Here is a 26,371-nt window from a genome sequence, read left to right as displayed (position 1 = left end):
CTTGTGGTAACTTACAGAAAGGGACAAGATAGGACACCCTCCCTACCCCCTACCCACTGCCCTTTCTTTTCACCATGACAGTAATATCGTTTCTGTTCTGGAATTTCTATCTAGAAACCATTCTGGATCTTTTTTGGCGAACCATGGAAATTGTGACATAACAAGTCCGCACTTTGCTTCCTCTCCCTTGTCCCGTTTACTTCTCAGCCCACTACTCTCTAGCTTCTGCCCATTCTGCAACTGCTCTTTCCCAGCTCAACTTCATGACTGAATCCAATGAGATCTTTTAGGTTTTTTTCCCAACATTGATGATTACTTCTTCCTTTAAAAAATGTTTCCCTCTTTTACTTTTAAGACACCAGTTTTCTTCCTACCATTCTTTCTTAGGGCACTTTACAGATCTGGCATCTGCAACAGAAACTCTTATCTGGGCTCCTGTCTCAGCTCCATCCTGAGCTGTCTTACATATTTTTTTTCTTGAGACAAAAGTTTTGCTCTTGTTGCCCAGGCTAGAGTGCAATGGCGTGATCTCGACTCATTACCAATCTCTACTTCCCTGGTTCAAGCGACTCCTGCCTCACCCTCCCAAGTAGCTGGGATTATAGGCACATGCCACTATGCTCAGCTAATTTGGCATTTTTAGTAGAGACGAGGTTTCTCCATTTTGGCCAGGTTGGTCTCAAACTCCCAGTTTCAGGTGATCTGTCCACCTCGGCCTCCCAAAGTGCTAGGATTGCAGGTGTTAGCCACCGCAGTCGGCCCCAAAGGACCGGATTTTAATAACCTTACTTCTTACTCACTTCTGTTCCCTCTCCAGCTCACTGTCACTTGGCCTAGCCTAACTGTCTTCCAAACGGTCTTTCTACTTCCAGTGGCTTCCATTCCCTCTAGCAACTCTCCCAACTGGCTTCAGCATGTTAAAAAAGCCATTTTTTTTTTTAAGTTACATCATTTCCTTGTTGCTTTTTAATACCTGGTGCTTTTCTAGCTTAAGCTCCCATCCCTCAGCCCTGACCCTCCAGACACATCAAACCTGTCATTCCTTGGCAGACATGTCAAGTCCTTTTTCACCTTTGCACATAACTACTCTTGTGGACTGAGATCGCTTTTTTCAGATATAGCTCATGCAAGAGCTTCCCTGTGAGACTTACTAGAGGCAGGATAAGCAGATCCCACACATGCTGAATGTTGTCTGTGGTCCAATAAACCATTTTGTGGCCCATCATTTATGTATGTCTCCCTTGCTAGAGTGTGAGCTTCTTGAGGGCAAGGGCTCTTTTTAAGGTATCTCTGCATCTGTTAACTTAGCAGTATGCCTAGCCAGCTATTTAAAGCAGGAAGATTTTTATCCTTGTCATCCTAATCATGGGCCAACAAATTTTCTGTAACTCTGGCTCTGGACTAAATCTGTCCATATTTTTAATTTCTTCTCCTTTAGTGAGATAGAATACTAACATTTGTATGACTTAAGGCCTAACCAAACTCCTTAGGTGCTTACATTTATTTAACTCTAAGCCTTATTTCTACCCACAGCACAGTCTTTGAAACATTTGATAAGCCACTGGCAAAGAACACCAGGCTTTGCTAAGACAGGGAACATTATCTTGGCTTAGCCACTAACTACACACGTAACCCTGGGTTGCTTGTCCTTTATGGGTCTCATCTGCACAATGGGGATTAGAATGCCTGTGCTGTAGGGATACTGACAAGACTACATAAAACAATTAGTACTCAATCAACAGGGATCAAATATAGATCAACATGTACCCTTCTCCCAAAACTTCACCTCACAACTCATTTGTGAATATGTGTATAAGTGATAACGCTAGGGACTGGCAGGAGGATTAAATCAGATTAACTAGAGCATTCTTTTCCCCAAATACCTTTCTCTCCTTGTTTTAATCTTAGATGTGACTACAAATTCTGGCAAATTCTCCTATGACAAAGTACAGATAATGTCATGAGGTTCATGAACACTGATCCTTAGTCAAGAGAATTAATATTCTCTTGATCCAGTATTTGACACACCCCTAGAGCCATTCTTTACCAGGACCCATGTCAGCCTGGATTTTGCTCCTCTTTTGTTAAACAGCTGTTCATTTCTCTGCTTTCAAGTGGCTTCTGGGGCAGCTTTCAAACCGAGGGCAAGCCCGAACCTCTAAGATCCACCAGCACTCTTCAGCAACTGCAGACATTCCAGACAAGGGTCTCCAACTACTCCTAGTGCCTCACCTTTTAATTCTCGGGCTTTGGTGTCCAACATTTTCTTTTCTTCTTCATTCTCACTAGGAATTCCTTCATCTTCATCTCTGTTCCTAAAACAACCCAAACAAGACAGAACAAAAAGTTCCTAAGATGTCACTTACTCTGGTCACAGTCCAGCCTATTATGAAATCACACAGAGATGTCAGGAGGGCTGGGAAGGGTGTGGCCTGGTGGTTAACTTACAGCATGTTGATTGTGTCTTGAATGATCTGAATCCAGCTGTTTCGTTCCTCTTTGGAGCTGGCATGGACTTCCACCATCTCTGGATCTTTCATCCCCATGCTGATCAGGAATAAACCTTTCTCCTCGTGTGCCACTTCTCTCACAATCAGCTTCTTTAAAGAGATCACTGTTGACTTCTGGTCCTGGAAAAAGAGAAGAGGGCAAATATGAGATACATATACAATATTCTAACTCTTTTTTCTTTTTCTGAGACGGAGTTTTGCTCTTGTTACCCAGCCTGGAGTGCAATGGTGCAATCTCGGCTCACCGCAACCTCTGCCTCCTGGGTTCAGGCAGTTCTCCTGTCTCAGCCTCCTGAGTAGCTGGGATTACAGGCACGCACCACCATGCCCAGCTAATTTTTTGTATTTTTAGTAGAGACGGGGTTTCACCATGTTGATCAGGATGGTTGGTCTCAATCTCTTGACCTCGTGATCCACCCGCCTCGGCCTCCCAAAGTGCTGGGATTACAGGCTTGAGCCACTGCGCCCAGCCACAATATTCCAACGCTTAAGGATAACTTCAATCTAAGGTAAGACCAGATGCTATTATAATTTAAGCACATAGCCTGAAAAATAATGGCAGCTTTAGGATAAAGAGAAATACCTCCTTATTTCATTCAGATTTTTAACAAAGAAAGATTTTCAAAAGGGTAATAGTAATTTATGGCTCTAAAGGTTCCAGTCATGTTTTTTACATGATGAATCTTTCCAGATTCCCCAAAAAATTCAGTCAGCAATATCATACATTAGCACCATTTATGGGCTCAAATGTGAGAATACTCCAGCAACAGCTTTCTTCATAGGTCAAATAATCAGATGTCCAAGACACTGAAAAAGACTGTGATGAAACAGAGTAATACTTTTTGGGGAGGATGGGATGCCAGAAAATTGTGAGGGCATGTGGGAAATTACTCAGAGGAATCTGTCTGATCCATTTAATTTTAAGGTGGGGGTGGAGGGACAGCAATAATATAGTGCTTACATTCCAAAACTAACCTTGCTGCTGAGAATACTATCACAAAAATAACAATTCAGCTTACCAATGATGCAAAGATGTACTTCTGGTCTTTTTCTTGAAGGAAAACTAAAATGTCAGTGAGAAGAACTGCTTGAACCTCTGGAAAATGGAAATGGGAGAAAGGAAGATAGAATGATGACTGCTTGATAGTAACCCACAGTCAGAAGGGTTTTTATTGAAGGGTGTTTCAGCAACACATATACCCCCATAAGGGCAAACTCTGATCTGAGATCACAGTCCTCCAAAGCAACAGTTTTGCAGTTCTCCAGGAATTAGATCTGGTCACCAGATTTTTAGAGGCATTTTAAAATGGGATTTATCACCAAAGCCTTGTTTTGGAAAAGTTTAAGTTCTCAGTCCTAGAAATACACCACAGGCCAAGATTTAAGACTAAAATACTTTTAAGAATAAAGCTGAAAAGCTGGACTTCTACAGATGTTAAATAGCAACAGATAGCAGCATACTCCATAAAATCCTCAGGTTGCAGTATTTTTCAACTTTTGATTACGGTAATCTGAAAGGTGTGAGGCAGGAGACAGGAATGCTGCCCAAAGATAAAAGTGTAGCAATATCTACGTCTAATGAAAAGATGTCTTCCACACCCGCAAAAGAGCAAGAGTGGCCACACAGACGCCTTCCAGTCATACAGGCATATGTGAATATAGGGCTCTTCCCTCAGCTCCCATATGCTATAGTCAACTTAAACTCTTGCTCTGACTAATCCTCTAGGAGTAGGAAGTAACATTTTCCACTATTCTCCTAAGGATGGTTTGACATCTCTGGAGTGGAGTCTACCTCAAGCTAGCAGGCTGGCCCCTATGTAACATCGTCACTGTGGAGAGTGAAGCCAACAGATCCCTGGGAAAGGATGGAACTGAGTTATGCAGTCCACTCCTCACCTTTTCTTTAACCTCTGCCACAACTGGAATCCCTTTTCTGTGGAATTCATTGCAAAGCTATGAAGAAAATAGAAGGAAGGACATCTGATTCCTACAGAGGTCTAATTTTTCAGGCTAAACTAATTTTCTGTGTACTGCCATCAGTTATAAAAAAGGTTTTTGTTTCTAAGCTTACTTTTAAATAATTCAGGTGCCTGCACCCTCCCCCTCCAAAAAAAAAAAGCAAGAATTAACTTCATTGAATCTTGAAGTTTATATGATCAGTGTCAGTGGATCAGAGAAAAACAATCCCACCCCTTTCAGAGAGTACCCAACATAGTACTGGCTGTTCTTGGCATGAGTTCACTTGGAGGTGAAAATGACTAAACACCAACTCCTGTCTCTACTGGACATTCAAGGCCAGAAACCTGTCATTCTGCCACTGGCTTGAACACAACTTTATTCCAACAGCTGGAATCTATTAGTTTTTATTTTGGGAAAAAAATTAATTGCCAGGCAAAGGAAAGAATAAAGTGCTGGCTCCAGGCAGCAGCAGCTTTAGGAAATTCAGGCCCCTACAAGAAAGGGCAGGTATTTCTGAACTGCCAGCCTGCTTAGAAGTCTCAAAGAGACCTAGGGCTCTCAGAACATCACAGAATATTAGGACTGGAGGGAAGAAGCCTAGTTCATCACAGATCCATGAAACACACAGCCAGTTGGTGGTAGGAAAGGAGGCATCTTTCTCTCAATCTTTTCTGCCCTTCTTTTTCATGCCTTCTGTTACAATGCAGGCCCAGATGAGCTCTTCCCAAAGCACTGCAACAGCCTCCTGATTTACCTGTCACCAGTCTCTCTGGACTCTGAACTGCCCCTAGTCATTATATTGAAAAACCATCTCACTTTTCCTTTTCCTGCTTGCTATTCTTTTTGAACCCATTCTATGCCCCGTTCCCTCATCAATAGTATCAACTGTTAATGCCTCAGTCTGGAGAATGCACCTCATTACAACCTGGCCCCTCCCCATTTCTTCGGGCTGATTTCCCATCACTCCCTGCCATCCACTCAGCTCTCTGTGAGTCCTGGGCATCCACTCTTCCCTGGACATGCCACATCCTTTCAACTCTGTGCTTCTGCTTTTTCTTCCTTACTGTGGGGAACACTTTCTCCTTCTGTACCAGGTACCCTCTTTATCATCCTTCAAGACTTGTCCTATTGCTATTCCTCTTGCTTTCTCCTCCATTCCAGCACTTGCCACTGTAGAGCAGGTACCTCTTTCCAAGGCTCTTCATTTTGATTTCAACTTCTAAGTAGCATGTCCTGCTTTAGTCATTGTTGAAACCAGCTGATCTCCTGGAACTTCTTTACTACTTGTTCTAAGCACGGGTATCACCGACAGCAGTTACCTACATCATCACTTACAGCTCAGAAATGAAAGCAGCACACATTTCCTCCACCTTCTTTCTACACCAGGGAGGCTGACAGCACTGGGCTAGCCTGCTTCTACATCCTCAGCTTACTGAGGCCAGGGTGAAGGGGTGGGTATAATTCAAGGCTACTGCTGTAACACATAGGCCCATGGATTATAGGTTTGATGAAAACAAACAAAAAAATCCAGTGTACAGATAAATTAGAAAACAAGCCTCATAACTTCACTAACTTGATATAGCTGACCATTTGAAAAGTAAAAATTAAAACTAAATGGCAAATGGGCATCTTTTATGATTTCTTTTGCTTTAAAGATATAAAACCATCATAAAGCATAATAATAAACCTAACTGATATGCGTTAAACTTACCTTTCTGTAAGGTGTCAGGAGCTGCAAATTCCTCTAACATCTCTTGTGAACAAGTGATGTGTTCTGAATATACAGATTCTGTGAAACTGTCATGGACTGTGTCTCCCTCCTAGTGAGTTTTGCTGTAGACCCCAATTCCAACCTGGCTGTCCATCTCTTGTAGGGGAATACACCTTCCTTGACCACTTGCATATGTGCACCAATCTTATCCTTTCCTTTCTTTTAAATCTTATTTTCCATTTTCCCTGACTGCATTTCTTTGTCATCTTACTATATTTTCTCTGATTTTGTAAGCCATCACAAAACATTTTTTATGTAAGACTGTGAAGAATTAAATGCTTGTTGCTCTTGGGTGGTGTCTGGAGATGGGCTCTCTGGCAAAAAATCTGGAAGTGAATTTCCAACAAAAGCACTTGGATTTTGCCTGTTGTACCTGGCACACATTGAGACAAAAGAGCCAAGCCTTACCTTTCAGCCTTCCTGCTGCGCTCTTCAGAAACACACTCCCATCACGTATGAGTTTCTTCCGTTTCAAATCTTCCTTGGCAAACATCTGTCCACTCTTCATCCTCATGATCGACTTGCTATCTGTCTTTGTATAAATCTCGTTGAGACGCACTTTCTTTTCATAACTTGCCACTTTGCTGTCTACAGCTCCAATCACCTCCTTCACCAGGCTCAAGGACTGTGCTAGATCTTCTTGCTCCACTTCATCATCTTGAAAGGAAAGAATAATTGTTTTTTATGGCTCTTTTTGGACAAAGGCAGAGGGTGGGAATCTTGACTTCTCACTCCACATCATCTTTTCCCTTTGTGGTTATGCGATCAGAGGGAAGCCAACATGGCAGAAGTCATATGCCTAACCCTCTTGCTGTCATAAGTTTGATTCTAAAAGATGTCAGAAGTTTTCAATCATATAAATAATATGCAATCATATGCTGTGTTCTAAAAATAAAAGGAACTAAAGACTTCTAGGTGGGAGAGTAGTAGCAGGAAGAACAACCAAGTTTTTATTTATATCTTTGTTTTACTTAATCTTTAATGTACTGCCTTGTAATCTTTAATAAAACTGCTTAGAACAGAATTAGCTGAGAGAGAAACAAGTAATTACTGATTAAGTGAAAAACAGCAGCAATTCTAGTGCTTCTGGGAAGAACTGGTAGAAGTTATCTCCCAGCATAGTAATAAGGAAGAGTGTTCAGGTCATTGAACTTCAGATGGAATCAATGGGGTCCCTTTTCCTCTTGCTATCATCCACCCTAGGTCTGATAACATAACAGTCCAAATTTTCATTCAAGAAAATTATTTTCAAGATAAAACACAAGGTCTCTTTACATAAAAGATCTACTATTACAGCATGAAATAGCTCTTTCATGGGGCCTCCAGTGCTACTGGCCACAGAGGAAACAGTCCATTGCCATACAAGACTGAGCTAGAAAGGGAGACTCACCTTTGGTACACTGCAATATTCTTTGGAATAAAACTGGGTACTTGGTAATCCGCTGAGTTACAAGCAATATGCACTCTGGAATTCCAAGCCTCCTTACAACTGAACTGCTCATCTTCTTCTGCAAGGAAATACACAGACTGTCAGGAATCACATGAAAAAGGCTCTCTAGTAAAAGCTGACAAGGACGCAGTGCTGTTGATGATGATGGGGATTTTCATGTTTCATATCAATACCTTTACAAAGGCTTGAAAACGCTTATCCTTGGTATAAAGGTCTTTGAAGTAGTTTACAGACTGGTTATGTTGCCCACAAAATTTGCCGTATGTCTTCTTTAAACGTTCTGCATTCTCACTTGAAAACTGCAGAGAAAAGAGAACAGAATCTATGTCATGGGGCGCCAAACACATAAAACCATTTTGTAAAATGTTTCCAGTCTATATGTGAAAGTCCAGAGTGCTTCCTCTTAACTTCTCCCAAAAAACTGAAATGGTGTGGCAGCTTTGGAAAGCAGTCTAGCAGTTACTCAAGAGGTTAAACTTTAAATGCGTAGACTATATGGCATGTGGATGAAATCTCAATGAAGCTGTTATACAGATTTGAAAAACAAAAAATTAATGAAATTTTACAATACTGTGCACATAGGGAATACAAAATGTATTCTATTTGTCATAAACAGAGTAATAAAATAATGAGATTCACTAGGAGTTTTTCATGAGGCAGTCTGACATATCTGATCTTGATAAGTCAGACATCATAAATTGCCATCATTATCTAGGGATCTGTTTGTACTACTTACTTCGGGCCAGCAGTTCTAATAATTCTACAAGCCACTTAAATCATTCCCAAATGTGTGCAATCTCAATGGTTCATAGCAAGGTATGTTCACTTTGTGGTAAATCAATGAATTTCTGTATGTGGTTCATAAAAAACATGCTAAGCCATTGATCTCTATTTCCACTAAAAACCTCCAGAGGCAACACAAATTGATCTTTACCAAAAAGCTGGAAAGAAGGATCAAGGTACCTTTTCCCTTCACCATTAACCAGTGGAGGAGCTGAGGCAGACAGTAAGTTATCTGTTCATATGACAAAGCAAATGCCCCAGATGGTGATCTGAGACTGGCACACAGAACCAGCAAATGGACACTATGGGGTAAACTGAATTCTAGCACCACAGATCTTACCAGGGGCTGTACAAGGAGGTTCAAATGGTAATACAAGTCAAAGTTTGATGAAACACTAAGTTAGATGAAGTCTAAGTCAAAGTTACATGAAAACAGAGAGGAGGGGCAGAAAGAGAGAAATGGAAATGCTGAGTGATGTTTCAGGAGGAAAGGCCACCTTTTGTAGGTCTCCCTTTTGAGCTCTATCTGTTGCAGCTATCTGTGTTCAAGCATTTGCCACACTGCATTTGCATTTATTTCATAACATGCCTCCTTTTACTCCTAGAATAGGAGTTCCCTGAGGCAGAGGCCTAAGCCATATCTACCTTTGTACTTCCACCTGGCATTTAATAGATGCTCAGTAAATACCTGAAAAAGGAATGTGTGAATGTGCTAATAAATTAATGAAGTGAGGGGAATGGGCTGAAGAATACCAAGGAAAGACAATATACACAATTCTCAGACAACTGTTCCAGCAACTAAGCCTCTGCTTCTACACAGCAGCAGGTATTTGCCCAAAATCTTTGGGGAATCTACATCTTTGAGGAAAAGGTCTAGTTAGATGTACATGTTATACACCTCTGCCTGGAAAGGTTATACTGGCAAAGTGTTTTCAAGAAGAATATTTTAAAAAGAAACATTAACGTCTATGACAATCACATCTGTAAGTAACAAAGTAACTTTTAGCTTAATTTTTTTGGAGTATGTCTAAAACCATACCACCCCTTGATAAAACTATTAATAATACATATTTTATTATTTTACAGACAGACAATTATTCAATTTTCTGTGCTTCAGCTACTATTTAGATACATGAGATCCTTTTGATTTGAGGCAGAGGGGAAAGTTGAAGATTTCTAACATATGTATATTTATGTAAATTATACACACACACACACACACACACACACACATTTTGAGTTGGGGTCTAATTCCCGGGCCCAGGCTGGAGTGCAGTGGCACAATCACCATGGCTTGCTGCAACTTTGAACTCCTAGAGTCAAGTGATCTTCCCACCTCAGGCTCCTGAGTAGTGGGGACCACAAGTGTATACTACCACATCTGGCTCATTTTTTTTTTGTTGAGAAAGGTCTTGCTATGTTGCCCAGGCTGGTCTTGAACACCTGACTTCAAGTAATCCACCCACTTTGGTCTCCCAAAGTGTTGGGATTACAGGTGTTAGCCACTGTGCCCAGCCCCAATTTTTTTGAGACTCTTTCCTGGACTGGAGTGCAGTGGCCTGATCTCAGCTTATTGCAACTTCTGCCTCCCAAATTCAAGCAATTCTTGTGCCTCAGAGTCCGGAGCATCTGAGACTACAGGTGTATGCCACTGTACCTGGCATGCAGGTATAATGACATGCATCTAATTTTTGATTATTTTTAGTAGAGATGGGGTTTTATCATGTTGGCCAGGCTGGTCTTGAACTCCTAACCTCAGATGATCTGCCCGCTTTGGCCTCCCAAAGTGTTGGGATTACAGACATGAGCCACCACGCCCAGCCATATTTGTTGATTTCTTAAAACTATATTGTTTCTGATGATGGCATAGACTCTGAGGAAGAAAAACTAAGTTTTACTGCGCATCTATCATATGCATTAGGTACTTTATATATACACTCCCTTTAACTTTCTAAAATAACATTAGGAGAGAAACCGTACTGTCTGAATTTTACAGAAAAGGAAATCAAGGCTCAAGATAAATAACTTCCCTGAGCTTACACAAATAATAAACAGTAGAAACAAGATGTGAATGCATGGCTATGGATTCCCCAAACCTCCCTTTTTCCCAGTGTATATAAAAAGAATCTGAGATCCTCCCATTCTCACCTGATTTACAAGCACATCCCCTATCCTCTTGATGAGAAAGTTCTTTTCACTTTCATCCACCAGAGATTCCTTCTTCCGCTCCAGAATCCTCTGAAAGAATTGACTATGGATACCGATCAGCTCATCCAAACAGGGGAACAGCTTTTCTACCATCTGCTGCTCAAAAAGCAGATCCGTCATCATCCCCCGGCTGTACACATCACTCATGATCTTGAGAGTGCGAACGTGATGTAACTCTGTCTGCATCAACTCTAAAAGGAGGAAAAAGATCAAGGGTCAAGAACACTCTTTTATAAGGATTCTCCCTCTAAGATCATCTGCTGCAGTCCCAAAGCTAATTTAGAGCCCAATTTGAACGTTAAAATTGGGTCGCTATCTTTCCCCTAAAAGTGTTCTCATCTTTTTTGTTGTTCTTTTTGAGACAGGGTCTTGCTCTGTCACCCAGGCTGAAGTGCAGTGATGTGGTCACAGCTCACTGCAGCCTTGACTTCCTGGGCTCAAGCAATCTTTCCGCTTCAACCTCCTGAGTAGCTGGGGCTGCAGGTAAGTGGCATCACGCCTGGCTGATTTTTGTATTTTGGTAGGAACAGGGTTTTAATATGTCCCCAGGCTGGTCTTGAATTCTGGGTTCAAGTGATTCATCTGCCTCAGCATCCTAAAGTGTTGGGATTATAGGTATGGGTCACTGTGCCTGGTCATGTGTTTTCATCTTACTCCTCTATTTTTCACGTGTCCTATTTTCTGACAATAGGTACACCGGATTCCATCAGTCTTAAATAATGATTTCCAAAGAGGTCTTCACTGGATTCAGCACCTGTCATAACTGCCTGTATACCCAGTTCTCAGAAACGACTTGTGTTTAGTTTTTAGCATAGGTAAGGAACAAAACTGAGATATCTCTTTCTAGGACTGCTGTATAAATAAGCACTCATATGTAAGTGCAACATTCAGTAGAAACAGAAAAAAAGAATGGGCAAAAAGGAGATAGGATACAAACAGGACTATGTCTCTGTGCCTTTTTCAAAGGAAATCTTTTCAAGAAGCCCCATACTACAAAACTGATTTTCTATAGCCCAACAAATTACCACTTTAAAAATGCTAGACAATGCAAATCAAATATAAACAGAGAAAAATGAAGAATCTCACCATAAATCACTTCTTGCCGTTTGACCACATCTTTCTTTTGCTGTTTTAGAAACTTGCTGTCTATTATCCGACTCCAAGACTCTGCTTCCAGCTGTTTGGAGTCCATCTCAAAGTCCCCAAGTAGTTGTCCTTCATTCATGTCTGTACCTACTCCTCAATATAGCAAAAAAAATCAGTATCAGAATCTTGGGTTTGTGACCTGTAGAATAAGCTTATATTGGAATTGCCTCAAGATGATAGTTGATTTCATAAGACACATGAATATAGGGGATATAACAGAGATATATTCCAGTACCAGAAGAGAATCAATGTCCTGTTGAGGAGTGACAGACTACATTCGAGACTTTGGTTAAGAGTAATAAACACCACATAAATCATATATAATTAAGACATGACTCCTATCTACATGAAGAATTGGAAGAGGCCTGGTACCTTTTCATATTTAAGAGAGCAGGCTTACAATAGCTCTGAGAGCTAGAACTGTACATGTACAAAAGTCTAAGGGAAGAAAAAAGATTTCTACTAAAGTATGCCCAGCCAGCTGCGGTGGCTCACGCCTGTAATCCCAGCACTTTGGGAGGCCGAGGCGGGTGGATCATGAGGTCAACAGATCGAGACCATCCTGGTCAATATGGTGAAACCCCGTCTCTACTAAAAATACAAAAAATTAGCTGGGCATGGTGGCGTGTGCCTGTAATTCCAGCTACTCAGGAGGCTGAGGCAGGAGAATTGCCTGAACCCAGGAGGTGGAGGTTGCGGTGAGCTGAGATCGCGCCATTGTACTCCAGAGCCTGGGTAACAAGAGCGAAACTCTGTCTCAATAAAAAAAAAAAAAAAAAAAAGAGTATGCCCACATTGAAATAAATGACATCCTTCACTTGTAAGTTAACAACTGGATGAGTCTGATTATCTAGTCATTACAAAGCATTAGACGCTCTACAGCCAATTTAGAGAATCTTCACAGGATACAGAAGAGGGAGGCACTATCACTCCATTTAGACTTATGGTCTAGGTAAAGGCACACACAGTCCCTACAGTTATATGGTATAAAATGTAAGCCATAACTTCCTCTTACCCTCATCAGTAAGTGATTCCGTTGATTCATTGACCTTGCTGATTTTATTTAGTGAGTCTGTTGAATGAGACAGGAATTTCCAGGTGTTTGACATGTTCTCATCATTGCCAACTCTGGGGACAAAACAAAGTACAGACAGTCAAATACACTCTGATAACCCATGCCTTACATTCTTTTTTTTTTTTTTTTTTTAACCATGCAACAATGTCTTTTATTATGTATCCGGTTTGAAAATTATTTATTGAATCTCTCCATACACAGGCAAAAATAAGTGTGCCACTTAACATACTGGAACTTGCCTAACTTAATCATTGCCTAGAGAAGGGAAGATTATCCCCAAAACATGCTTAATCAGGAGGCCAATGCATCTGCCGACCTCCAAGAACATGGAGATGAACGTGATAGACAGACTGTCCACCATCTGAACCTTCATTCACTACCATTCGGTAACCCTTATTCAGGCCCAGATCTGCAGCACATTTCTTGCCAACAATCATTAAGTGTCCAAGAAGACTTTCATCATCATCTTCTGCTGCAGAAATCTGGGATATATGTTTCTTGGGTATCACCAGAAAATGTGTAGGTGCTTGAGGAGAAATGTCGTGGAAAGCAAGGCACCGGTCATCCTCAAAAATGATTTTGGCTGGGATTTCCTTGCGGATGATCTTCCCGAAGATTGTGTCGCCACCAGGCCGAGCGACCTGAGCCTTGGCGATCTCATCTGCCATCTCTGCCTCTCTCCTGCGGGGCGGCCAAGGGACTACATTCTTAAATGAGTACCTGAAGCCTCTAGAATGACAGCTGGCTGGAATCACTACAGTGATTGAAGACAAACGGCTTATGTTGGGGCCACAGCAACATGCACACTGCCTGGTAATAAAGTCTGGAAGCATTTAGTATCACTGCAGACTCAAACTGTGAGGACTTCTTGAGCCTTTTTAAAGAGTGGTAAGAAGCAATGAGAACTTTCTTCCCTCAAACCACGTACACATTATATAAGAAACTTTCTGCTTAAAACTTATTGCCTAACCAGTGTACTTTTTTTCCCCCTGTTCGTTAAGTAACTACAGACCTAGCACTTACCATCAACTATATTCTCTTCAGACTTTCTCAATCCAAACTCACCAGCTAGCACACAGGCACTCAATTGGTATTTGAGTAGACACAAAAGCAAGAACACTTTAAAGACCAACTTTTGAAAGTTACTACAAGAAACTTTAGTAAAGTTGTAACTTTGAAAAGCACACTTTTGGAAATAATGAGAATACAAAGACAAAACAAAACAAAAATAACCTGAAACCTTTAAAGGAGGAAAAAAAACATTAGCCAGCAGAGGTTAGGAAATACAAACAAAAGGAGATTTTTGCATCCTTTAGTTAGGAAGTTTGCCCAAAGCTGGGTTATAGAGACTCTGAGTCCTACATTTGAAATGGCTTATTCAGCTGATGGGAAGGCAGGCATCTCAACCAAAATAGTCAGCAACATCATCATCAGCCGCGTGCTAACCACTTGATGGCTGAGACCTCTGCAGGAGACCAGAAAAGAAACTCAGTGCAAACCAGTGAGTGGGAACCTAATAGTCATAACTAGTTCAGCATTTGCCTTCATAAAACTGACTTGAGTGTTAAGAGGCCAAGATGTAAATCAGAGGTAAGAAGAAACAAAATAACCAGGTTTATATGATCAACAGAAAAGCATGACATCTGAAAATGTAAGTGGTTGCAACCAAAAATTCTGAATTAAATCATCATTTTTCCTATTCCTACTTATTTTGATCTAAAAAATAATCTTTTCAGAACTCAGATTCTTCACAACTAGGGCAGATGACATACAAAAGCCTAGAGAAACCAGCCTGCTAATGGTATTAAAAGGAGAACCTTGTGACAGAATAACTGTCATGATAGGCATCAAAAACGTAATCCCCATCATCCTTGACTGCACCACTCTTCATGACTTTACAGATTTCTTTAAAAAAAAAAACAAAAAAAAACCGCTTTTTGTCAAGATGTGATTCTTATGCTCTTTTCACCTAGATGCCAACTGTGCTATCTTTAAATATCTCTACTTACCCAGTAATGTTCTGTATGGAGACACTTTTGGAGAGCGAGACACTCTGCTGGGACCGTCTATTAGCAAATATCTGGGTGGTAGTGGTTTCATCCACCAGGAGGACTGCGGACCGAGGACGCTCCTTCGGCTGTGAGGCTGCAAAGGGAGGACACTAACTGAAGCATCATCCATCCATTCCCACCTAGTACTGACGCATCAGACAAAAGCCAAACAGAAGTATGGCGCTTTACAGTAGATTTGCCTTGGAGCTGTAAGTTGGTATAAAAACTCCACAGAGGATAGTTTGGTGATAACTATTGACATTGTAAATGCCCATATTCTTTGATCCAGCAATTTCACTTTTAGGCTATGTTTATTTTACAAGATATACCTGTATATTCATGAAATGATGTATGTCCAACATTATTCAATGCAACACCACTGGTTAAAGCAGAAGACTGGAAATGACACGAGTATCACAAGAAGACTGGTTAATAAGTTAGAGTACACCACATACCAGGATACAATGCCACAAAAAAATGAGGACACTTTCCAAGTACTGACACAGATGGCTCTATCTCCAAGATATCTCCAAGATCTATCAAGGGGCAGAAAATCAAAGTGCACAACAAAGTATATGACAGGCTATCATTCATGTTTGAAAGAAAGAAAAATAATCCAAGTTGTATTTACTTTAACAAGGGAACTCCAGGAAAATAAACGAATAAACTAAGAAGAGTGGTTACCTCTGGGGTGGGATAGGCAATGGGGATAAAGAATCCTGTGGAAGCTTTATGTATTTTAATATTTAAACTCAAATAAGATTGAAAGAATTTTAAGGGTAAAAGGAACCTTAGAGATAACTGGGAGGAGCGTTCTTTAGGACTGTTCATCATGAAAACATCTGGAGTGCTTGTTAGACATGAAATCTCAGCCCTCCTCGTCTTCTATGGGTGAAACCCAAGAGTCTATGTATCTTACAGGCTCAAATGATTCTTCTGCTCACTGCTAGAGAGCACAGATGAGCAAAATGCATTTATAGATGAGGAAAATTTAACACTTGTTTAACATCTATAACTACAGATGACCCTTGAACAACATGGTTTGAACTACACAGATCCCCTTACATGTGGAATTTCTTCTGCCTTTGCCACCCAAGACAGCAAGACCAGCCCCTCTTTTCTTCCTCTTCCTCCTTCTTGGTCTACTCAATGTGAAAACAACAAGGATGAAGACCTTTATGATTATCTACTTCCACTTAAACAAATAGTAAACATATTTTCTCTTCCTTTTCATTTTTAAAATACATTTTTTTTGCTTAATTTACTGTAAGAATACAATATATAAAACACATAGCATACAAAATGCATTAATTGACTACGTTATTGGTAAGGCTTCTGGTCAACAGTAGGCTATTAGTGGGTAAATTCTCGGGGAGTCAAACATTTATGTGGATTTTTGACTGCATGGGGGCAGGGCTGGCATACCTATTCAAGGGTCAAATCTAATTAGTTCTCATTGTGCATATTTCTCATTAACATGACTAAAGAGGATGCTGGAGACCTAATTTGCTAAAGTGGTCACGCTGGCACTTGGTAACATTTTTCCTTGGTAACTGAGTTGCTGTCCCGTTCACAGGCTGCATTCTCTGTTCCTCCCCAGGAGCGTCAAGAGGTAAAGGAAATAAGACTGGGATGGTAGTTATGACTTCACAGTATTTCAGGATGTCTTGGACTCAATAAGCATTAATATAATCATTAATTTCCAATTCAAACTCTATTTGGAAGAAGATGACACAGTAAAATAGCACAAACCCCACCAGACTCTAACTGCAGGAAATACACAAGTATGGGATGTGGGTCCCACCGCTCTGCCCCCACCCCACCCAAGAGAATAAGAGCAAGTGAGTAGAAAAGAGAATAAGCTTAAGAGTTTAAGAGCCTGGAGCATACCCTGAATGAGCACATAAAATCTGATGGAGGAAGAAAACACTAGTTCTTGAAGAATGGCAAGGATGTGGATGGGTCAGAAGGAAAAGAGAGGACAGCTCTGATGAGAAGAACTGTGGGAATCAAGGCAGAAGCAATTATGCAGTATTAAAGCAAAAGGGAGACACAGAGTAGAAGAGGAAACAGGCAGAAGGAATCAGTGAAAAGGTTGGAAAAGCAGAACAATGTTAGGCAGAGCTCATAACAACGCGTATCTAAAAGCCAGCAGAGGGTGAAGAAAATAACAGCTCTCCTTATTTGAAGTCAATCCATATTCTACCCAAGTAAGTGACTCAGTATCGCTGTTTCCTTATTTGTGATGATGAGAGCAGTGGAAGCTAACACTTAAGGAGTGCCTACTAAATACTTTATAGGTATGATCTGATTTAAACCTGACTACCACCCTATGATACTATTATCATCCCCCTTTCACAGAGGCAGAAAATGAGGCACAGAGAGGTTTGGTAATGTCCACAGTTACACAGCTATTAAGTAGTGGTGTCAGACTTGAATCCTTACAATTTAAATTTACAATCTGTACTCCACACCACTATGTTGCCTCAGTGGAGTACAACAGAAATAAGGGTATTTGTGAGAGGGCCGGGTGCAGTGGCTCATGCCTATAATTCCAGAACTTTGGAAGGCCAAGGCAGGCAGATCATTTGAGGTCGAAAGTTCAAGACTGGCCTGGCCAACATGGTGAAACCCCATCTCTACTACAAATACAAAAATTAGCTGGGTGTGGTGGCAGGCATATGTAATCCTAGCTACTTGGGGAGGCTGAGGCAGGAGAACTGCTGGATCCCAGGAGGCGGACGTTGCAGCAGAGATCGCACCACTGCACTCCAGCCTGGGCGACAGAGTGAGATTCAGTCTCAAAAAAAAAAAAAAAAAAGAATATTTGTGAGGGTCAAAGGTAATACTCATGATCCTTGCACATAATAGGCATTTGTTTCTAAGAAAGACATGAATATAAGCAAGAAATCAGACTTCTGAAATAACAGATAATGTCACAGGAAAAAATTTAAGGAAGTTAGACATACATAAAAATATGTGGAATGGGTGAGATCACAGACTGAAGTGAGTATCAACCTGGAGAAGCCCCTCTTCTAGGCATCTGTATGTAAAGATGGATTATAAATCGATTAAATAGGTCTAAAGGGAATTCACACTCTTGGGGATATATAGACTAGTACAGCCGTTCAGGAGCTATCTGAAAGTATTCAGAGAAATTTGGCATAAAGCAGTGGTTTTCAAGCTTGAGTGGGCATCAGAATCATCTGGAGATCTATTAAAACACAGTCTGGGCTGGGTGCAGTGGCTCATGCCTGTTATCTCAGCATTTTGGGAGGCCAAGGTAGGAGGACTACTTGAAGTCAGGAGTTTGAGACCAGCCTGGGTAACGTAGTGAGACCTTGCCTCTACAAAAAAATTTAAGAATCAGCCAGGTACGGTGGTATACACCTGGAGTGACAGCCACTCAGGAGGCTGAGGTGAGAGGATCTCTTGAGCCCAGGAGTTTGAGGTTCCAGTGAGCTATGACTGCATCACTGCACTCCAGCCTGGGTGACAAAGCAAGACACTGTCTCTATTAAACACACTCCCACACACCACAAAAAAACACACAGTGCTGGCCCCATCCCACAGTTTGTGATTCATAGATCAGGGTGGGGCCCAAGAATCACTACTTCTAAAAGCTCATTTTCAAGAGCATCGTTTGGGGAAAGTCTCACAGAGGCTCCCGTGAGCCAGCTAAGAAGATATTAATCACTGCATTATTTATGGTAGTAGCTGGAAGCAATTTAAATATTCTGTTTCTAGGGGAACTAATAACTAAAATTCGAAATATGCTTACAAAAGAATACCATGCCACAGTCTGAAACAACAGCGTACAATAACATGCATATCTCGAAATGATACTGAGTGAAAAAAAAGCAGAATATATAAGCATAAGTCATATTATCTAATTTAAATATAAACAAATAATACATATTTTTTCAAAGTATACATATGTCTAAAGATATGGCAGATTAGAAGGACATACATTAAATATACCACAGGGGGAATGAGATAGGGAATGGAGAATGAAAGGGGAAAAATATCAGTGAAACCAAAGTAGAGTCTTGCATGCACTGGTGAAAATAGTTTGAAGTGAATGAAAGAGTGTGATTTACTCAACTCTAACACTTGAGGTCCTTTTAAAAAAAAAAAAAAAAAAAAGCATTTTCTGTAACTTCTCAGTTTATAAAGAAGTTTAGGCTGGGCACAGTGGCTCATGCCTGTAATCCCAGCACTTTGGGAGGCTGAGGCAGGTGGATCAACTGAGGTCAGGAGTTTAAGACCACCACAGCAGGGCCAACATAGCAAAACCCCATCTCAACTAAAAATACAAAAAATTAGCCAGGCATGGTGGCAGGCACCTGTAATCCCAGCTACTTGGGAGGCTAAGGCAGGAGAACTGCTAGAACCCAGGAGACGGAGGCTGCAGTGAGCTGAGATTGTGCCACTGCACTCCAGCCTGGGCCACAGAGCTAGACTCTGTCTCAAAAAAAAAAAAAAAAAGTTTAACAAGCCAGGTCTCATTTGATTCATATGACTGTAAGACACTAAAAACAAGTCTTTAATTCTCAACTATTATTAAAGAGGAAATTGAGATGCACAGGGGTCACTTGCTTAAACACACAGGGTAAAGGTGCTGCCTTTAAGCTAATATACAAACTGTTCTAGAAACCTTCTAAGAGGGTCTGATGGTATAATGTTATGTGTCAAGGAATCTGCAGGATAAAACAGCAGCCTTCTCTCAATTACCACAAAATAGGTATTCATATCTTGACTATGAATAATAACTGAATATTACAACAGCATTTTTACACTCAGAACCAGAAAGCCAGAAAGGGAATTCTGTGAGGTGGGCTGAGCTACTTACGCTTGTTTCTCATAATGACCGTGGGCAGTGATGATGTGTCCTGTGCCTGAAGGTTCCCTCTGGGCTGCTAAAGAAAAAGAGAGTAAGTTCATTGACAAGTTACCTCTGTCAAGCCCTGAGAAGCTGAGTAGGAAGTGAGCAGCTCAGACTCCTCTCCCGCTCTGCTTTCACATTGCCCTGAGCTCCCTGTGTTCCAGCCTCGGTTGCCCTCAGCTGCCATCCTCTAAACACACTGTGTACTCCAATGCCGCGATGCTGTCTATCCTGCCTGGAATGCTTTTCTCACCTTCAGAGGCATGGCGTTCTGCTTCAAGACTATTTAAGTATTGCCTCCTTGGCAAAGCCATCCATAGCTTCTTTCCTTTCCTCACCCAAGGCAGTGATGGGCACCCCTTTCTCATTTATAGTAACTGTCTGCCTGTCTATCTTCCCCAGAAGATTGCTGGTGCCTTAAGTGCAGCATCTATGACTTTTTAATTTCACTTCTAGTAATTAGGATTTATAAGGTGCTAAATTGGGTAAAATGCTAATTTTAGTTAAGACTTTTATTGTAGTATATAACAAAAATACTTTGAGCAATTATAAATTGAAGCAATTAATCTAAGATAAATCATTAGAGGAACTAGGTTACTTCCTATTTAAAATGAAATTCTTGGCAGGGCACAGTGGCTCATGCCTGTAATCCCAGCACTTTGGGAGGCTGAGGCAGGTGGATCAACTGAAGTCAGGAGTTTAAGACCACCACAGCAGGGTCAACATGGCAAAACCCCATCTCAACTAAAAATACAAAAAATTAGCCAGGCATGGTGGCAGGCACCTGTAATCCCAGCTACTTGGGAGGCTAAGGCAGGAGAACTGCTTGAACCCAGGAGGGAGAGGTTGTAGTGAGCCGAGATCACGCCACTGCACTCCAGCCAGGGTGACAGAGTAAGACTCTGTCTCTAAAATAAAATAAAGTAAAATAAAAGAGAATTCCCCCTTTTAGGTTACCATAACACCCTCCCCACCCCCACCAGCAGATCAGTGCCCCTGACTTCCACCTGCTGCCCTGACAGTCCTGAAGGAAGAAGACAGGTTTATGAACAGCAGGGTAGGCCTACAGACATAGCTAAGAAGAAAACCACTTTAACAGCAACGTGGAAATATTAAAATCACCAAGAAATGTATATTGAACATGAAGAAGTTCTAAAAGCATTTTATTTTCTGAAAGTCTAATTCCCCAGTGTTAATCAAGAAAAGGATTGATCACTTAAGAGAAAAAAATGTTTTAGTTATAATTTGCTCTCAAAGTTGGTATCAAATGATTAAAATAAACAAAATCCACCACAGCTTCCATTCTCCCAACTCCCGAGGATCTTGCTGGTTTAAACCCTTCTATTTTAAGCCTTCTTTTAGCCAGAAAGTCTTACCTTCATTTTAACCTTTGCACAGGAGGCTAGACTTTCTCGGCAGCCTTTGTGGACAAATGCACCACAATCTGAAAAGAAAGCAAACCCAAGGTCACATGGACAAAGCAAACAGATCCTAGATTCTGAGTTTCCACTGCTGTTACAAGTGGCCTCTGAATTTCACAGTGAAGTCACTCACATGTGAGAATGTGACTAAATGAAATTATATCACAGTCCTCTTCTGGGACGCTGGTCTGTGATGTTACTTGGAAAAGGAAAAACAAGAGCAGATGTGATTTCTAATTAACAACAACTAGTAAGTCTGGAACTTTTCAGACAGAAAGCTGAACGGCTACCAAAACTAAAAGTGAAAGTGTCTGCCATCAATGTGTACGTCTAAATTACAAATAAATACATAAATAAAGTGCCGACAGGGGTTATACAATTTGTATGACTGTAATAAAGCACAGAATATAAAATCTGAAAACATTAACTCTGTTTTTTGGCTTTTTGTAGCCCATTTTCTGAGACAGGAACCACACACAAAAGGTCATCAGAACCACCCACATGCTCCTCTGGGAACTGTGACTTAAGAGAAAATGGAGACTTGCTGAAAGATAAAGCAGAGACCACAACTTGGCAAGCACAGCATTTTATCTCAATTCTTTTACTTTTCACTCCCTTGACCTACAAGGGCCACTGACGTAAAAACTCAGGTCTCTGTGTCTCAGAAGGCTCCCCAACAGCTCTCAGTGCTGCTATGAAGTCACATACCAGAACTGTTCCAGGAAGCCAGAAGTAAAGCAGAAACAAATCAAAGATCTGTCTGTGGGGACACTCGATGAGACGACACTCTCATAGGAAGGGCTCACTCAGGAAATGAGCCACAGATACCATTCACTAGGCAATGCCTCACAGACTGATTCAGGAAGCATCACAGGTCCTGTCTATATCGACTCACCAGTTAAGGGCCAACATCTCCTTTAAACCAGACATACAGATTTAGCGGGGACTAGAGTGATGATGGGGAGGGGAAGAAACCAGAAAAGAGACTGCTAGAATCCCAGACCTCAAAGGCCTTTTCCATTCCTTTCCTAACACTTCCTTCAACACCCTCTTGGTTCACAGGTCCCCTCCATAATGCCACCAGGCACTATGTACTGAGATTCTCTTAGGTTTTCCTCTATCCCATCTCTGGGGCAGGGACCATTTGCCCACTGCTGAATCTTCAATTAAGCCTCCCTAGCATGGTGCCTGGCTCATGCATTTTATTCAATTGCCCATGTGCAGACGCTACTATGCCTATTTAAAATCAGATGAATGCCCTGACACAGCCTTGATTACAGTATGTGAAGTATCAATTTAATAACACACAAGGACAAACAGCTGTCAAACTAAATTTGATGTAGGTCCTGGGTCTGCTTATTATTAGTTGGTGTGACCCTAGTACAATTCCCTTCTCAATAGGCCCCCGTTTCCTCATCTATAAAATGAAAAAGGAAGAATCACATTTTTCCCCAAGCTCCCTCTGCTATGATTCCGTAAGATGGGACCGGCAGCAAGAGGCATAATAAAGTGGTCAAAGCAAACAGCTTTATTTCTTTTCTAGTAAACCAAAATGTGTTTCTGCCCATCCTCACCACTATCCTTACTCAGGGTGGATGGTGAGCCTTCCATCCTCTGCTAGAGATGCCTGGGACTTGCAGCTGGCGTGCTCGTTTTTGGTTTCTTCCCCTTCCATGAGTTGATCCATCATCTGCTTCCTATGCACAGACTTCAAAGCCCGCCCCACTCAGCCCCTTTCTCTTCATAAATCCCTACTCAGCTAAAGTCTTTCAAATACATCATCTTTAATTCCATTTCTCCTTCCCTTCTACAGAAAAAGGAGACACAGACTATGAGCAGGTGTAAGTCAATGATTAGATCTATGTTTTCAGCATGCTGAATCTTCAATATATAATGCTGAAGAGAACAAAGCAAATTACAAAATGAGATGTACTGAACGGTAGTATTTATGTAAGCTAAACACACACAAAAACTATATGTTGTTTATGTATGAGAATAAATTATAAAACACAGACTACAAATGCACTGAATTCATGACAGTGCTTGTCCTTGGGGAGGAAGATGCATGGGGCAGGGAAACACAGGGGAATCCAAACTTAACTGTAATGGTTTATTTCTTATAAAGCAAAACAATCTGAAGCAGTATGACAGAATGTTACTATGTTTTCATTTTGAATCATGGACACATGCGTTTTGTTAAATTACCTATGAACAATACTTTGCATTAACATTTTTCAAAATTAAAAAAAAAACCTATGTATTACACACTAATGTCATTCAAAGTACCTTGGATTTGCTAATAAACATCTCCATATCCTTTTGAAAAATCCATTTATTTTATCTGTGATAACTTAAAAATAAGATTTTATTGTCTTATAATCCAGTTACAAAAGTACATTTTTGTTTTACTGAAAAACTGGAACATTTTAGACACCTGAGGGCAACATAGGAGGTGAAAGATTTGCTAGAGAACCAGCTACTAATTCTGATCTGCAAATGGGATCAAGAACACTATGCACAGAATTTGTTTCCAAGTTCTGTTCTTTCTGTTCCTTTCTTCCCAACCAGTTCCAACACCCTACAGAGATTTAAGAAAGGATGATTTTTAAGGGAGGGCACTATCACTTTTAAAAAGACTTCAGCAATATTCAAACTCTCAGGCCATTGTTTGAGTATCTGAGATAAATCATAAAAGCAGAAAAACACATTTAAAATGGCTTCTAGTAAAGAACTTTTCATATAAATTCACTTTTAATTAACTGAAACATGTCCCCACACCCACAACCCAGCTGGAAGTTTAATATGCTCTGTGTCATGGTCATGAGTCTTGTCTTAGTGATAGTTTGCATGGACATCTCCTTAACAGGCTGAAGTACCTACTTGAAAAACACTCAACTTGTTTCCAAGTTGTCCTGGACTCAATTCAGTGACAGTTTTAGTGCTGTGCGTGGGTGATTTAGAAACTTCAGCCCCACTGACATCAGCCAAAGCCAGAAGATTAAAATCTTATTCTCTGTTTGGGAAAACAGACAATTACCAAGAACACAAGAATTGAAGACAAATCTAATACACTTTTCAGCTCTCTGCCACAAACCATACCACGTTGTTATGAAGACCAAAGAAGAATTATCTGGCCTTTTATTTATTTTTTTGATAGATTTCCTAATAGCAGTAGGCAATATACTTCCATTTTTCAAAATTCTTCAAAAACGTCTCAGCACAGTGGTGCTGAGAACCCCTAACTGGATTCCTCTGAACTTAAAAGCAAACAGCCCAGACTTCAACTTCTTTGCTACAAGAAGGCATGAAACAAAAGAAAACGAAGTTAAACTGACATGACTGGAAACTATCATCTATCTATTGCTGCATTTTTTTTTAACTCATGCCACCAACCACCACAGATCTTCGGCAAATGGTTAAATACTATGTTTTTTGTCTTTTAGAAGAAAAATTAAACAAACCATTAGAGAGGCTAACTTAAGAAAACCAACTTTATAAAATGGTAAGAGGAGTAGCCAAGCCAAGCCAAACTGAAATGATACGACAGAATATCCAAGGACTGCCTATATAGGAAAAAGTCACCTTTGTGAACTGAGTTATATGCAGCCGGGGCTCTGACAGAAGTCTTCCAATACTTCAGTCTACTGATCATCAATCTGGGAACATGCTGAAGACTTCTGACTGTTCTGCCTACAGACGTGAGCAACAAAATCTAACTGGGAAAAATGACCTGATCCTTCTGTGGGACACAAGTTGAGGAACTGCCTTTTAAGGACAGAAATGTACAACTTTCTCCTATCACTGTCAACTTTAACCAAGAAATGAAAATAAAACAAAAAACAAATTATGAGCAAATTTAGAAATGCATGCTACAAAATTCCTTCTGCAGCTTCTTGTTTAACATCTTTAACAAGGGCAACATGCCAAAACCTCACCTCTACAAAAAATACAAAAATTAGCTGGGTATGGTGATGCATGCCTACAGTACCAGCTACTTAGGAGGCTGAGGCAGGAGGATCACTTAGCCTGGGAGGTCAAGGCTGCAGTAAGCCATGATCATGCCACTCCATTCCAGCCTGGGCAACAGAGTGAGACCCTATCTCAACAAACATATATTTAAAATATATTTTTTATTTTTTAGAGATGGAGTCTTGTCACCCAGGCTGGAATGTAGTGGTGCGATCTTGGCTCACTGCAACCTCTGCCTCTCGGATTCAAGAGATTCTCCTGTCTCCGGCTCCTGAGTAGCTGGGATTACAGGCGCACGCCACTATGCTGGGCTAATTTTTTTTTATTTTTAGTAGAGATGGTGCTTTGCCATGTGGCCAGGCTGGTCTCAAACTCCTGACTTCAGATAATCCACCTGCCTCAACCTTCCAAAGTGCTGGGATTACAGGCGTGAGCCATTGCGCCTAGCCAATAAACAAATAAAATCTTTGGGGGATTTGAGACACAGCCCTATCTGGACTGAGAGTGCTTACATGCAAATGGCATGTGAGATGTTATTTGCTTGGCAGCTGGTGTAATAACCACAGTGCTGATGTACAGAACAAGAGAAAAGCCACAAAAAAGAGCCAAATCATCTCAGCAGAAGTATACCCAGCAGCAGTTTCCTTCAGAACATTGGTAAACAAAAATGAAACAAAATCAAAGTGTTCTCCTTGAAAAAGAATTGCCTTTATTGCTTAGGGGCTTTTTTGATCTTCCTTTTCCCTAATACATTTCCTTCTTTTAATCAACCGTATGTATTTTACTCTAACATATAAGCAATCAATTATAAATACCAGAAAACCGTCTGTCCAGAGACCAACTTTCCCTGAGAAAATCAGCAGCAAAATCCAACCATCATACACATTCTAAATTCTTATGTTTCCTACTTAGATTGCAGCTGGTTTGTTTATTTTTTAGTTAAAAGAAACAATCTACCACAAAAGTACTGAAATGCTGCTAGCACAACAAAATAAATCAGCAATAATTTCAGTATCATTTTATATGTGTTTAAAGCAAGCAGAACAGAACCACTGGCAAGGCCGAGAAACCCAAACATAAAAAATTGCTTATTCTGAAGGACTCCACTAAGTCACTATGCTTTTCAAAGACCAAATTATTTGT

The 26,371-nt window shown here is 40.7% G+C and overlaps 2 protein-coding genes across 45 annotated transcripts in view; both read right to left on the bottom strand.

Annotated features, from left to right (window-relative positions):
- AKAP13 (A-kinase anchoring protein 13) overlaps positions 1 to 26,371 on the bottom strand; it is a 378,015-nt gene that overhangs the window by 17,131 nt on the left and 334,513 nt on the right. For 22 of the 44 annotated variants that reach the window (XM_078326957.1, XM_078326966.1, XM_078326968.1 and 19 more), the window contains 12 exons: positions 21,215 to 21,282; positions 19,806 to 19,872; positions 14,912 to 15,047; positions 12,843 to 12,955; positions 11,768 to 11,920; positions 10,622 to 10,872; positions 7,864 to 7,989; positions 7,631 to 7,748; positions 6,649 to 6,897; positions 3,530 to 3,606; positions 2,449 to 2,630; positions 2,233 to 2,315 (listed from right to left, as the gene is read on the bottom strand). In XM_078326957.1, coding sequence (XP_078183083.1) covers positions 2,233 to 2,315; positions 2,449 to 2,630; positions 3,530 to 3,606; positions 6,649 to 6,897; positions 7,631 to 7,748; positions 7,864 to 7,989; positions 10,622 to 10,872; positions 11,768 to 11,920; positions 12,843 to 12,955; positions 14,912 to 15,047; positions 19,806 to 19,872; positions 21,215 to 21,282 — 1,623 coding nt within the window. The remainder of the gene's footprint in view (positions 1 to 2,232; positions 2,316 to 2,448; positions 2,631 to 3,529; positions 3,607 to 6,648; positions 6,898 to 7,630; positions 7,749 to 7,863; positions 7,990 to 10,621; positions 10,873 to 11,767; positions 11,921 to 12,842; positions 12,956 to 14,911; positions 15,048 to 19,805; positions 19,873 to 21,214; positions 21,283 to 26,371) is intronic. The other 22 variants (XM_035304042.3, XM_078326940.1, XM_078326949.1 and 19 more) reach the window with 5 other exon arrangements.
- Positions 13,018 to 13,583, bottom strand: LOC100389289 (adenosine 5'-monophosphoramidase HINT1). Its single transcript, XM_035304061.3, has one exon. It carries the CDS (start codon positions 13,568 to 13,570, stop codon positions 13,190 to 13,192), a length of 381 nt encoding a protein of 126 aa, XP_035159952.3. The 5' UTR covers positions 13,571 to 13,583; the 3' UTR covers positions 13,018 to 13,189.

This window comes from Callithrix jacchus, chromosome 6 (assembly GCF_049354715.1).
Source record: "Callithrix jacchus isolate 240 chromosome 6, calJac240_pri, whole genome shotgun sequence".
Lineage (NCBI taxonomy): Eukaryota > Metazoa > Chordata > Mammalia > Primates > Cebidae > Callithrix > Callithrix jacchus.
The sequence above is the reverse complement of the archived record's forward strand: the minus strand, read 5'-3'. Positions and strand labels throughout refer to the sequence as shown.